Source organism: Biomphalaria glabrata, chromosome 6, assembly GCF_947242115.1.
Source record: "Biomphalaria glabrata chromosome 6, xgBioGlab47.1, whole genome shotgun sequence".
In the NCBI taxonomy this organism is placed as follows: domain Eukaryota; kingdom Metazoa; phylum Mollusca; class Gastropoda; family Planorbidae; genus Biomphalaria; species Biomphalaria glabrata.
The window spans coordinates 39,150,836-39,165,503 of NC_074716.1; the positions used below are offsets into that span (position 1 = coordinate 39,150,836).

The 14,668-nt window shown below is 31.4% G+C and overlaps 1 protein-coding gene across 2 annotated transcripts in view; it reads left to right on the forward strand.

Annotated features, from left to right (window-relative positions):
- Positions 1-13,744, forward strand: part of LOC106056462 (uncharacterized) — a 96,427-nt gene extending 82,683 nt beyond the window's left edge. For both annotated transcript variants that reach the window (XM_056032777.1, XM_056032776.1), the window contains exons 26-46: positions 439-572; positions 1,100-1,174; positions 2,094-2,303; positions 2,472-2,596; positions 2,861-2,999; positions 3,801-3,986; positions 4,174-4,289; positions 4,450-4,627; positions 4,926-5,144; positions 5,589-5,689; positions 6,938-7,060; positions 7,169-7,259; positions 7,392-7,478; positions 8,562-8,747; positions 9,250-9,339; positions 9,767-9,926; positions 10,295-10,461; positions 10,699-10,866; positions 10,989-11,091; positions 11,391-11,558; positions 12,021-13,744. In XM_056032777.1, coding sequence (XP_055888752.1) covers positions 439-572; positions 1,100-1,174; positions 2,094-2,303; positions 2,472-2,596; positions 2,861-2,999; positions 3,801-3,986; positions 4,174-4,289; positions 4,450-4,627; positions 4,926-5,144; positions 5,589-5,689; positions 6,938-7,060; positions 7,169-7,259; positions 7,392-7,478; positions 8,562-8,747; positions 9,250-9,339; positions 9,767-9,926; positions 10,295-10,461; positions 10,699-10,866; positions 10,989-11,091; positions 11,391-11,558; positions 12,021-12,157 — 2,963 coding nt within the window. In that variant the 3' untranslated portion in view covers positions 12,158-13,744. The remainder of the gene's footprint in view (positions 1-438; positions 573-1,099; positions 1,175-2,093; positions 2,304-2,471; positions 2,597-2,860; positions 3,000-3,800; positions 3,987-4,173; positions 4,290-4,449; positions 4,628-4,925; positions 5,145-5,588; positions 5,690-6,937; positions 7,061-7,168; positions 7,260-7,391; positions 7,479-8,561; positions 8,748-9,249; positions 9,340-9,766; positions 9,927-10,294; positions 10,462-10,698; positions 10,867-10,988; positions 11,092-11,390; positions 11,559-12,020) is intronic.
- The last annotated feature ends 924 nt before the right edge of the window (positions 13,745-14,668 follow it).

The window sequence follows — 14,668 nt, forward strand, 5'->3', positions numbered from 1 at the left end:
TTTGATTGTAGTGATTTTATGTTAAACTTAAATATGCCTCATTGGCTTCTTTGGCTTGTTTTATCTATCAAAGAGTTTAATGTACTTTACTATTTCTCCCACACCCATTCTTGGATCAAGTTGAAACTTTAAATAATTATTTATTATACCTAACAAAACATGAATCAGTTAAAAAAATAACCAATAGTCAATTAATAATTGGTAATTTATTATTTTTTTTGATATTGAATCTATATCATTGAGAGCTAGAGTTGTATGTACAGAGTTGTATGTTTGATATTGAATCTATATCATTGAGCGCTAGAGTTGTATGTACAGAGTTCTTTCCCTTAAGTAAATGATTTTTAAAAAAGGATTTTTAAATATTTTGTTGTTTTTATATATTTTCGTGTCTTAGTGTTCGACTCCTAAATTTTGTCTTGTCTCTGTACTATCTAGGCAAGGATGTTGTAATTGCTGCTCTGCTTGGTGCTGATGAGTTTGGGTTCAGTACTGCACCATTGATTGTCTTGGGGTGCACCATGATGCGTAAATGTCATCTCAACACATGCCCTGTTGGTGTAGCTACTCAGGTTAGAATGTTTTTTGTTTTTTTTTGTTGTTGTTTTTTTCATTATATTTTGTCACATGTTTTTTATAGGGCTAAGCAAAATCAGCTTTGACCTAAATATTTTGTCACATCTGCTGCAGTCAAGGGCAAAATTGTCTTTCCTCTGTGTCAGTCTTCAGCAATAGCTTTTCTTTGTATCTCATATGTATGCCCTGTGGTTTCATTGAGTTTCTCCGTCTGTCCCTTTCACAATCCAGTAGCTGCCAAGTGTTCTCCTCCAGACAAGAAATGGCCTGCTGACACCCAGCTAGTCATTATATATTTCCTTAGAATGCATCTGTTACATCATCCTCATTTAAGCTCATTAGGAAATATTACCTTTGGTATATTTTATCCACAATACTTCTTTGGTGCCTATTGCTTCTCTGTTATCAAAAAGATGTGAAATATTGTTCTTTCAAATAAAATTGATTTTTGCTTTTTTAGTTTTTGCTTCAATATATATGTCATGGTCATGAAGTACTATTGCTAGTATTTGCTTCTTTACAGGATCCAGAGTTGCGAGCTAAATTTGCTGGTAAACCTGAGTATGTTATCAATTACTTGTTCCTTATTGCTGAGGAGGTAAGTTTCAAATTAATTTCTTTTTAGCGGCCCCCGAAAGGGGAAAAGATGCTGTTAGTTTTGTGTGAAATGTATGTCCGTCCGTCCCATTTAGATCTCGTGAACTAGAAAAGATAGTGAAAGTCAGACAGCATAATATTTTATTCCATTCAAAGTTCTGATGCAACGGCTACTTTTGTCTTTTCTAAAAGCAAAAAATCTAATTTTTTAAATCACTTATGCAAGCAGTTTTTTTCATTAAAAATAAACCACTTTTACAACTATTCACTATTAATAGTAACAAACACTGGAGGCTCTTTAGTAGGGAAGACGACTATTTACCATATTTTTAGCACATTTATGCAAATGGTTTTAGATGTTTTGTTTAAAAAAATTTTTTTTTTACATTTGTATTGCTAAGTTATGTAATTTCTGTCCTACTAACTACTACATTTACCCAAAAATAATGTTTACTTTTTTTTAAATAGAAAAAAATCTATTTATATATAAGTTTGACATAATGTAAAACAGCAATTAATAAGTAGGTTTTTATATTATCCCGTGACCCGCAATGCAAATGGTTTTAGATGTTTTGTTTAAAAAAAAATTTTTTTTACATTTGTATTGCTAAGTTATGTAATTTCTATCCTACTAACTACTACATTTACCCAAAAATAATGTTTACTTTTTTTTAAGAGAAAAAAATCTATTTATATATAAGTTGGACATAATTTAAAACAGCAATTAATAAGTAGGTTTTTATATTATCGCGTGACCCGCAATGCTACACTACAGTCATAGAACACTCAGTAAATATGGGAGCATGAAATGAATTGGAAAAAATAATTTTCACCCCATATTTACTGAGTAAATTTCTATATTTTCTTGTCATTTTGGAGAATTAAAAAAATTTTTTTTTTTAATTCTTTTTTTTGGTTAGGTTCGAAGCATTATGGCTGATTTGGGATTCAGAACATTCCAGGAAATGGTTGGTAGAGTGGACAAGCTCAAATTTGACCCTGATCCCAAGAACCCTAAAGCTGCTCTCCTGGACTTCAAAAATATTCTGACCAATGCTCTTGACCTTAGGCCTGGCACTAACATAAAAGGTGGAACTACACAACAAGAGTTTGAATTACAGAAACGTTTGGTAAGTTTAGTCTAGTCAAGCTTAAAGGACATTATTATATCGTAGGGGAAAAATCATTTCAAAACAAAGATATATGATAAAACATTGTCAATTGTATCTACGTTTTCTACCACAGTCACCTAAAAAACAAGGATTATTTAAATGTAATTCTTAATTTCTCTTTGTTAGGATAACAAAGTGATTGACATGGCCAGAGATGTGATAGATGGCAAGAGCAAGCATATAAAAATAAATTTACCAATTTGTAATGAAGACAGGACATTTGGTGCAACATTGAGCCATGAAATCTCAAAGTGAGTTGTTTTTCCACCTTTATATATATATATAAATGTCAACTGTTTTTTTTTTATAAGGTTCTTTTTTTTTTTAATGCAATGCCCATTTTTTTAATTTTTTATTTTAACTTTTCAGATATTTTTTAGAGGGTATTGTTATGATCATCAAGCTTCTTTTAAAGCTTTTCAGCTTTTGACTTTTACTATAAAATTATTTCATAATTAACTATTTATAATATGTTAGTAATGTAGTTTAGTTAACTAGTATCAATGTCTTCCCAGGAGGACTGTTGAAGCAGGACTTCCACCCAAATCTATTGAAATCAATTTGGTTGGTTCTGGGGGACAAAGCTTTTGTGCTTTCTTGGCCAAGGGAGTCAGTGTCTATCTGGAGGGAGATGCCAATGATTACGTCTGTAAGGTACAATATCATTGACACATTTTGATTGTACAAGTGTATGACTCAACATTTCATAATCAAACGTTATCTTTCTTTTGAACTGGCAGAATTTTAGAAAGTTTATGCAAAGAGACCTAAAACAAATTATGAGCGGTTTCAAACATACAGATTTAAGATTGCCCAGTGAGCAGTGTAACATGAAATAAATGTAGCACACTTTAAATGTGTTCCATTCAAAGTGCCTGAAAAGACTTTGTGTATATACTCTGACTGTAATAGAAAGAAGCTCATACTGCATTTTGTCAGGCATTTCCTATAACAGTCCAGATACAAAGTTAGGTAGAAATTAAAAATATGACAGATTTGGGACAAGCAGGGCAAGATGCAAGAGAAACTTTCACTGTTTGGTTTCTACTGACAGGATTGCACTAGAAAACTACTGAGTATGCAGGCAATGTGATGTTTGACACTTACTGTACTAATTAATTAAGTGACTGGTTCAAAATGGCAGAAGCATTTGATTAAAAAATACTTAATAACTTAAACACTTGGTCATTAAACTCAAGTCTTCAAATGAATAATAATAATTTAATTTATAAAGCGCTGTTAACAGAAATAATGTAGGCTCAAGATGCTATAATAACATAACAGAATATAATTTCCTGTGATACTCTAAATTATTGGAGAACGTTTAGCTAAAAACATAATGAAGTATAGTCTTATAGACTACTTATAAATCTGTGTATCTTTTAATTTCTGTTATTATTTTTATCTGAGCGTTGATATGCTATTTTACTAATTAAATATTTATTTTCGTTCCAGGGTTTGTCTGGTGGTGAGGTAGTTGTGTGCCCTCCTAAGTCCATGCCCCCAATGTTCAAGACAGAAGACAACATTGTTGTTGGTAATGTCTGTCTGTATGGTGCAACCAGTGGTAGAGCTTTCTTCCGTGGGCAAACTGCTGAGAGGTTCTGTGTGAGAAACTCTGGAGCCATTGCTGTTGCTGAAGTGAGTTAATGGCTTTTTGAATTAATCTCTGATTGAATTCACATCAGTTTTAATGTACTTTGAAGAATAGTGTCTCAGAGAGCATCTGAGGAATGCAATGGTTGCCATTGATATAAAAAAAATTGTTAATGCATCTCATTATGTATTTCTAACAAAATATTTTTATAAGAACAATTTATTTTTCTAGGGCTGTGGTGACCATGGTTGTGAATACATGACTGGTGGAAGAGTTATAGTTCTTGGATTAACTGGCCGCAACTTTGCTGCTGGTATGTCAGGTGGCATTGCTTACTGTTACGACAAGTAAGTATACACTGTTGATACGACATGGCCTAAATTGTGCAGATGTGCCTTAACTCAAACTATCCACTGTTCATGCTTTTTAGGTGTGCAGGTGCAACTTTTTTGTGCATTAAGTAACATTGTAACATATTTTGCTTGTATATTTTCATGTTCTGATCAGACTGAAGCTGTTCCACCAGCGTTGTAACAAAGAATCTGTTGAGCTCTTACCATTGGTTCAGAAGGAGGACTTGGACTTTGTCTACAACTTGTTGAAGGAGTTTATTGAACTCACTGGCTCTGAGATTGCCAAATTTATCACCGACAACTGGGAGGCTGAGCAGAAAGAGTTTGTTAAAGTAAGTTATTATCATCCTCAATAAATTGTGTACTATTTTGTGTCATAACTCATAAAACACTGTTAAGGGAATACGGTTATCATTAAGCTTGCCTAGTTTTAAGGATGTTGTCATTATAAAATATGGGTAGGTTATTATGATTATTATCACTTTACCTTTTTCTCTCAAACTGGAGGAGAAGATTTTTGAGATTTATACATTTTTTTTAGACAAGAAATACTTTCATTTTATGGCTACAAATTCTGGCATTACAATCATGATTTACACACACAATAACTTCTATTATTTTTTTGTTCAGGTGTTTCCCTATGAGTATCAGCATGCTTTGGCTGAGGCTGCAAAAGAAGAAGCTGAGAAAAAATTAGCCATGGAAAAAGAAGCGGCTGAAAGGAAAATTATTTCTGATAAGGAGGCAGACAGTCTGTTCCTAGGCATTCCCAATGCAGGCCTTCACAGGGCTAGCTCACTCTCCAACATGTATGATGAGGAAATTATTAATAAATTGGAAGATGAGGAAGTAGGTCATAGTTATGAAATGGTTACCTTTGATGTGGATTTTGTGATGGATGTAGAATTACAACCAATTATAAAACTAGATATCTATATAGAGCCATGTAACCGTCCAAATTAAATTATGGAAGACTATTTCGTTTGAAGAAAGTGTCAATGTTAGTAGTGTCAGCCACTATATAATTTATGTGAATTCTTTCCCTTGAATCATGCTGCTCCATCTATCTAACCAAGTGTCATTGTGGTGTAATGACGGAGATGGGGAGTTGTGAAACTAATACATTTAGACTTTTCATATCATCAACCTAACCATGCAAACCCTTAACCAAAGTCTTGACACAACACTTTTATACATTTATCTTTGAAATCCCTTGTTGATAATTATAGACTCTGCAAAGTTTGAATAATTAAGTTAGATTTGTTTACATTGTCATTTATTATCTTCACCCAGGATCCACAACAAGGAACAAAAGCTGTAGTAGACATTGAGGATGCCATCCGCAATACGACACAGGAAAACAAAGTCATGGACATTGTGTTAGATAAAGCAAAGTAAGTTCAGCAAGAGTTAACATTGTACACATCTGTTGTTATATCCCTTTCAGTTGTTAGTTCAGCAAGAGTTAACATTGTACACATCTGTTGTTATATCCCTTTCAGTTGTTAGTTCAGCAAGAGTTAACATTGTACACATCTGTTGTTATATCCCTTTCAGTTGTTAGTTCAGCAAGAGTTAACATTGTACACATCTGTTGTTATATCCCTTTCAGTTGTTAGTTCAGCAAGAGTTAACATTGTACACATCTGTTGTTATATTGCTTTCAGTTGTAAGTTTAGCAAGAGTTAACATTGTACACATCTGTTGTTATATCCCTTTCAGTTGTAAGTTCAGCAAGAGTTAACATTGTACACATCTGTTGTTATATCCCTTTCAGTTGTTAGTTCAGCAAGAGTTAACATTGTACACATCTGTTGTTATATTGCTTTCAGTTGTAAGTTTAGCAAGAGTTAACATTGTACACATCTGTTGTTATATCCCTTTCAGTTGTAAGTTCAGCAAGAGTTAACATTGTACACATCTGTTGTTATATCCCTTTCAGTTGTAAGTTCAGCAAGAGTTAACATTGTACACATCTGTTGTTATATCCCTTTCAGTTGTTAGTTCAGCAAGAGTTAACATTGTACACATCTGTTGTTATATTGCTTTCAGTTGTAAGTTTAGCAAGAGTTAACATTGTACACATCTGTTGTTATATTGCTTTCAGTTGTAAGTTTAGCAAGAGTTAACATTGTACACATCTGTTGTTTTATTGCTTTCAGTTGTAAGTAGGCAATGTGGAGATAAAATTCACATATTTTTATAACTAGCAATTAATGAGGATGTCTTATGGCCTGCACAGTGGTAATTTTTCTTTATATCCCCAACAAATTTTATGTAACATCAGTAATGTGTGTACGTTTTAAGTTCCACACTTCTGATAAATTTGAACTTGAGACACTCAGTTTAGAAGTCTAACTCACATTCGGGTTACTGACATGATTATCACCATTACCACTCAGCAAACCCCCTGACTAACAAAGAAAGGGAAAAAAATTGAGCTGCTTAACAAAAAAATGTGTGTTCAGGTTATTAGATGCATGACAATATATAATTATCAGAAGTGAAAGCTTAACACAAATAAGAATAATTTGTCATAGATTATGATTTTTTGTGCTGAAGAGTTTTTTTTTAAATGGATTAAGTTTTTATTAAGCTAGAGGTTCATTTGTTGATGTGTCTGTCTTAAAAAACACGACCAGAGGTTTTGTCAAGTACAAGAGAGCCACTTACCAATATCGGAATGCTGCTGAGAGACAGAAGGACTGGAAAGAGATTTACAATCATAAGCAAGTCATGGAAGGTCTTCGTGTTCAAGCAGCAAGGTAATGGATTTTTTTTTCAAACATAATATTTTTGGAATTTATGTTCAAATAACTTTTACAAAATATGATGCCTACAGTATCCTTTTAAAAAACAACTCTATACTACAGATGCATGGACTGTGGCGTTCCTTTCTGTACATCTAATCATGGTTGTCCACTGAGTAATTTGATTCCCAAATGGAATAATCTGGTTTTTAAGGTCAGTAAATTTTTGACTTTTAAATTAATTATTTTTTAGCTCGTATAAATGTAATAATACAAATATGTGTAAACACGTCTCTTTTTTAAATTACATTATATATGTATATTTCTGCACAAAATTCTATTTCAGAATGCATGGAAGCTTGCCTTAGATTACCTACATCAGACAAACAACTTCCCAGAATTCACTGGCCGTGTTTGCCCAGCTCCTTGTGAGGTAAGTCTCCTTCAATGTACTCTAAAGTTTCAAGTAGTTTCAGTCTAATGACAAAAACTTAGAAACATTTCTAATCAATATCAGTCTTTACAGAAAACTTTTTATTTATTATTATTTTATTGTGCGTAAAGATTTTTTTTAAAATTTTTACCATCCCCCAAAAGGTAATAGCTGCTATTAATTTTGTATGGTCTGTCCCATTTAGATGAAAAAGATATTGAAAAATCTTGCATCATGATATTTTAGACTTTTCAAAGTTCTGATGCAATGGCTACTTTTTTCTTTTCTGAAAGCCAAAAAATTAATTTTTAAAAGTAAATATGCAAGTATTTTTTTTTATAACAATACACCATTTTTACAACTATTCACTATTAATAGTACAAAACAGGGGAGACTATATTTCTAAGGGAGATAATTTTCATGTCTATTTTTAAGATATTTATGCAAAGTTTTTGTTATTTTCTGAAAATTTATTTTATCAAAATACTTTTATAGCTAAATTAGGTATGTTTTGTTTTATAAGCTTATATTTTCAATAAATTGTTTATTTTTGTTTTAAAAGTGGAAAAATCCATTTTGTATGTATACAAGTTCAATTTAACATCATTTAACAAGCAGTGTTTTTATTATGCACTTGGATTGCAATGTAGTACTATTGAAAAACATTTAGAGGTTTATCAAAGTGAAAAGTTTCTTCCCTAGATAATCATTTAATAACATCAGCTAGTCCACAGGTTCGCATTGAACCATATCTTCATAACTATCAGTTCATTGAATGCATATGAAAATTAACAATGTAATAATAATAGGATTAATATACGTCCATATCTACATATTATGTGGTATCATGTTGTCAATAGAATAATATCAACAAAACTTTCTATACGTATATGTGTCTTCTTTTTGTATTGTCACAGACTGGGTTTTGGTTGTTGGTAGTTTTAATTCATAGTTTCTGATATTCTTGCTGAAAATATTAAAAGCTGCCATTTTACCTGCCTGAATGGACCACTTCAGGGGCCGATAGTGAGTTTGTGTTTCCCCAGAAACTATCTTTGTAACCTTGTTTGTTGTTGTTTCCAGGGAGCATGTGTGCTGGGTATCAACACCCCACCTGTCACAATCAAGAATGTAGAAAACTCCATCATTGATCATGGCTTTGAAATGGGCTGGGTCAGACCTATAGTTCCCCAAGTCAGAACAGGAAAGAAAATAGCTATCATTGGCAGTGGACCTGCAGGTCTGGCTGCTGCAGCTCAGCTGAACAAGGTAATGATTGTGTACATATTTTAGTGGCTTTAAAATGTAACTGTTTTAGTGTAGCCTCTGAAAAGAAGTCTAGCTATGTAAGTGAGGTAGGTTTCATCTTATAGATAGGAATTATTATTGTAAACATTTTTTATAATATTAGTTATTTTTATAATGTATGATTTGGTATTTAACTTTTTTTACAACTATTTATATTAGATAACTTATGCTTAACAGTGTGTCATTAATGACATTATTCTCATCATCTATCAATAAATGTCTTTTTCTGTGCATACATTACCACTTTTGTCTCATAATATGTCTATATACTGTATGTCTTATTTGTTAATTTCATCATTGGATGACCAATTAGTGTGGTGGCATAATGAACAGAATTTCTTGACATGATTTTTTTAGTACCTTTATGCAGTGAACCATTAATTAATCTGCATGACTATTTCAAGAGAAGACATCACCAAATCATGTTCCTAAATAATCACAAGATGCATTTTTCTATTTCCAGGCTGGTCATCTGGTAACTGTGTATGAACGAAATGACAGAGTAGGTGGACTACTCCGATATGGTATCCCTACCATGAAACTTGACAAGAGGGTAAAGAAACATGAAATTTTTTTTAGACACACATCACAAAGTCGTCCTATTCAGAACCTCCTTAGCAAACTTGGAAAATGAAATTTTCATTTTCATTTCTGAAAAGGTTTTTAAGATCAATATCTGGTCAAAAAGCCCAAAAAGACATTTCTTTTTTTTATTTATTGTACCCATATTAATTTTAGGATGAAGATTTTTTGTTAATGTTCTCATAAAAAAGCTCAATGACACATCAAAATTAAAAAGATTGTCTCTAGAAATTAAATTTTCTTTTTTTTTTTTAAATTAAGTTCAGTTATATTTCATTTTAAACATCTTTTTAAAAAGTAATTTTGTCATCCAAATGCCTTGGACAAGTCTAAATTTTTTTTCAAATTGCTATATGACTAACATCATCAATAATTTAATTATTTATTGACATTTACAGGTTGTTGACAGAAGAGTGGACATTCTGGTGAAAGAGGGCATAACATTTGTAACTAATGTAGAAGTTGGTAAGGATGCATCTGCCAAGTCACTTCTGGCAGAAAATGATGCAGTGTTGTGTGCCCTAGGTGCTACCTGGCCCAGAGATCTACCCATACCAGGTACACCAGCAGTTCTCTCAGTCCTTATCAAGTCAACAATTTTTAAAATTTATACTAAACATTTCATTCTATTTTCATTGCTCTGGCAAACTTTCCTTGAATCACTTAACCTATTATAACTTTACCTTTGACTTAAAATATATATATCTTTATCTTTAAAATGTCAGTGTATAAATTCTATTGCCTTAGTGTCCTACCTTGACAAACTGTTTAGAATAAGATAGTTTTTAACTCTTTTTTTTTTTTAAATATTAAAATGAGAAATGTGTACCTTTTTAATAGATCTGTTAGTTTTCTCATTCTGTCTTATGTAGTCTTTTTTTTTAAATAATAGGTTCACCAATTTAACATGTGTTGCTTTTATCTAGGCCGTCAGCTCAATGGAATCCACTATGCTATGAACTTTTTGGAGTCCTGGCAAAAACAGCAGCAGGGTCAGAGTTCCCAGAGTTACATATCTGCTCAAGACAAAGATGTTGTTGTGATTGGTGGAGGAGACACTGGTTGTGACTGTATAGCCACATCACTAAGACATGTCAGTGACTTGACTTTTGTTGGTCTCTCATATCATCCTACTTATAAACTCATCTTTGTTTTTATGAGAAAGACATATTCATTGAAAAAAGACATTTTCAACCTAGTCACAAATAATTCAAATTTTGTTTGTTTGTTTAAATAATGCTTATATTCTTTGTTTTGTTTTTCTTTTCTTTTAATTTTTGAATCATAATGACTGAAAAGTCTTTGTTTTTTTCCTTGTGTCATTTCAAAGGGAGCCAAGTCCATTACTACCTTTGAAATCCTGCCACAACCTCCAGCAACGAGAGCAGAGAATAATCCCTGGCCAACTTGGCCTCGAATTTTCAGAGTGGATTATGGTCATGAGGAAGTCCAGCTAAAATGGGGTCGGGACCCGCGTGTCTTCAACATAAAGAGCTTGGTAAGGCAATCATCTAAAATATTGAATGATACAATATAACATAGAATTTATCCAAATTCATTTAGAAAATAGTGTACATGTGAGCTTTATGTCAATGTGCAAAATGTTGTTTGCCTAATCAGGAATTTGAAGGGGATGAGAGTGGCAATGTGACTGGTGTTAAAACATCACTTGTTGAATGGGTCAAAGATGACAGCGGACGCTGGATTATGAAAGATGTTCCAGGTATATCAATACAATAGTTTTGATAAAGCTATTAAATTTTTTTTTTTAAATCAAAATCATTTACATATTTGTTTAGACCTCTAATTATTTTCTTTGTATCATGCTATAAAATTTTTTAAAATTCATACTTAATTGTGTCTTAAATAAAACAAAAAAAAAAACTGAAAAAAAAATTAGCAATGTGATTCTGATTCTGTTTGTTTACTTGCACTAAATTATGTAATTGTTTTTTTTGTTTTTTTTTAAATCAACAAATTCCTGATGATTATTCACTAAAAAATTTTTTTCAACTAATATAGGCTCAGAGAAAACCTACAAATGTGATCTAGTTCTTCTGGCAATGGGTTTTATTGGCCCTGAGCGCAAGATTGTTGATGAACTGTCTGTACCCATTGACCCCAGAGGAAATGTGGATACACTAAATGGGAAATATAATACTAGTATTCCCAAACTGTATGCTGCTGGTGGTAAGAACACATTTTTTTGTTGCTATAATTATTGTTTTAGTATTTTAAAAAAAAATCAAAATTTAATCTTTTCAAATGGGGTGTGGTGGCTGAGTGTTAAAGCACTAGTTTCCAAACCCAGAAGCCCCTGATTTGAATCTCGGTGACACCCTCGTTAACTGTCGGCCATAGAAACATGATTTTTACATCATCTGCCCTAAAGATCACAGGAACACAAGATACTGAAATTTATCTTTTGTGCAATACAGAGTAGTTTAAGGATTAAGGCTAAAGTTGTCTAATGCATTGGGACATATTTCTTCTTTCATAAATAACTGATCTCATAGTTCTCCTTATTTCTATCTTTTGTAGTCATCAAATTATTTTTTTTTAACTCAGATCTTACTTTTGTTTATTTTGTCAGTAATCCTCAAGAAAAAATTAATGTCAAAATCCTTATGAAGTTATCATTCTTGTCCATAGATTGCCGGAGAGGTCAGTCCCTTGTTGTCTGGGCTATTAATGAAGGCAGACAGGCAGCACGTCAAATAGACATAGACTTGATGGGTGAAAGCAGCTTAGCTGGTCCTGGTGGAATTGTGAACAAAAATGTTGCATAAATTTTTTTGCACACACTGCATTTGATCTAATGTCTTCAGAACAATCTTTTGTTTTTGATAATTCTGTTCAATACATTAAAAATAGTGATTGCTTTTATTTATCTGTGACAGCTGAGAACATTTATTACAAATAAGAACAACATAGAACCTAAAATTGAATATCTTATTTACATTAGTAGAACATCTTATGTTGTTATTGTTTTGCAACTGATTTTTAAAAATGCAAATTTTAGCAACTTTTTTTTATTTCAATTATACTTTTTTTATGATTGACTCTAGGATGTCAATATTTAATAATTGCATGATGTTTTGGGTGGAAATTTGGGAGAGTGTGAGCTTTTCACTTCTAGAATTTGTATTATTTTACTTCTTTAATTTTTGAAGGTGTGCTTTTTTTTTTTTTTTTTTAATTATCCCTTTGCTTCTGCTTTCCCTTCAATTAATATAAATAATAGAGACATGTGCTGAATCTATTGTGAATCCTAACTACTTACTGGTACACAAGAGAATTCAAATAAGAGTCATGCTGATATTTTCAATTATTTACCTTTATTATAGTATTGAAACTGAGAGCTTGGATTTTGACTCTTCTGTAGAAAAATGAATGCTCCAGTAGACCAATATTATAATCTATATGTTTCTTACTTTAGATCAATGGATCATGCATAGAAATATACAACAGAAATTACTGTTGCGATGTTCTGTGCAACTCATGGCAGTTTTTTTTTATTATTGGATTGGATTATTCTCACATTGTATCAATTTTTTTTATTATTATTTGAAATCATTAAAACAAATACATATTTTGTTCTTATTCAGGAGAATTGTGATTGAAGTATTAGCCTGTTGATTAAATCATTTCTTTTCTTCTCTTGTTTTATGAGTAATTCTCAACCATTCAACTCTAGATCCTGAATGAGTCACTGTCTTGTGAAAGAAATGTGTCAGCTTCATATTGTATTTGTGAAAACTATCATTTCACATTTGAATCAACATGTAGACAAAAATTAATATTAGTAAATGAAATTTGAGATTCTCTATATTAACCTAAATTAGGTTCTTTTCCCAACACTGATAACTTCATTTACGGACTTGATACCCTGTATAATTTCATATGTACTGGTTTTCATGGACCTCTTAAAATTAATACTTTCATTTTATTGCCCATCTTTTGCTTATTTAATTTAATTTCTTTGTAATTATTAACATTATTTATACTTTTTGTTTGTCTTGCTAACAATTGGATTATGCTGGTTGTGAGTTATATGTGAAATGAACCAGATACATTTATTAAACAAATTTAATTTTTTTGCAATGTGAAAAGTCTTTTTTTTTTATCTAGACCTGTATTGTATTTAAAGAGTGCATTTGTGATATAAAAAAATTACTTTCCATATATATATATATATATATTATATATAAATATTTAATATATGTCAGTGCTAGCAACCAATGTCACTTTGATGTTATGTTTTATTACATGTAACATATATTGGTTGTACTGAACACACTTTGTTTTTGATGAGGAAGTAGGTTGTAATTTAGATCAATGACTTTTTGTTTCTTGTGCAGGTTGGATCATGATTTTTTTTTTATTCTATATTATGTCAAGACATGTCATTTTGAAAAAAAACACTAGATTTTTTAATTAATATGTAAATAACCTTTTTATTGTTATCTGCTGGAACTTTCTTTTGTTACAAGGAAAGCTTATAAGATGCTGGCTGTATTAGAGATGCCGGTTTGGTTTTACACTGCATTACTCTCCCATATATAAATACTTTTAATATATTCAATTACTTCATAACACTCAACATATTGTTAAAAAGTCTAAATAACAAATATATAGGTCTTTCTGTGTAGATGATTATATCTTTTCATGATTAAGCTATTTCCTAAGTATGATGTAATCATCTACTTTTTTGAAGTAACGTCTATGTCTTATATGATATTCTCCTCGAGTTTTTGATAACAAGATGGAGTCACTTTATTAGGATTAAGCATGTTCAGATATGTTTAACTAATGATCTTGCTTGATACAAAGGGCATTGTCTTCAAGTCTGAAGGTTAAGAAAAATTGCAGAATTGTTCAAGTAGCTGCATAGACTGTGACTTACATATGTTATATAATTGACATCTGCTTGTTTTTTTTTTCAATGGTATTTATTCTTTGGGCATAATATAATCAAAGCCAAATAGGGTAGCTTGAATATGAAAATTGATTCTATTTCATCTGTTTCTAATAATTATTTGTGTAAACTTAATTTTTTAGTTTTTAAAAACTATGCTTAGATGCCTGTAATTATGATTTTTTTGGTAAAGATAATGAAAATATAATTTGAAAAGTATTGGTCTGTTTGATTTTAGTTTGGGCTTTTTATTTTCAAGTTATTAATGATTTATACGATGTCACTGCACAGTTTCCCAAAGAGTCATATTTTGTTGGTAAATGTTTTGTGTTACTAGTTTTTTTAACTGCCTGATTATTTATATAGTTGAATAGCTGCCTTA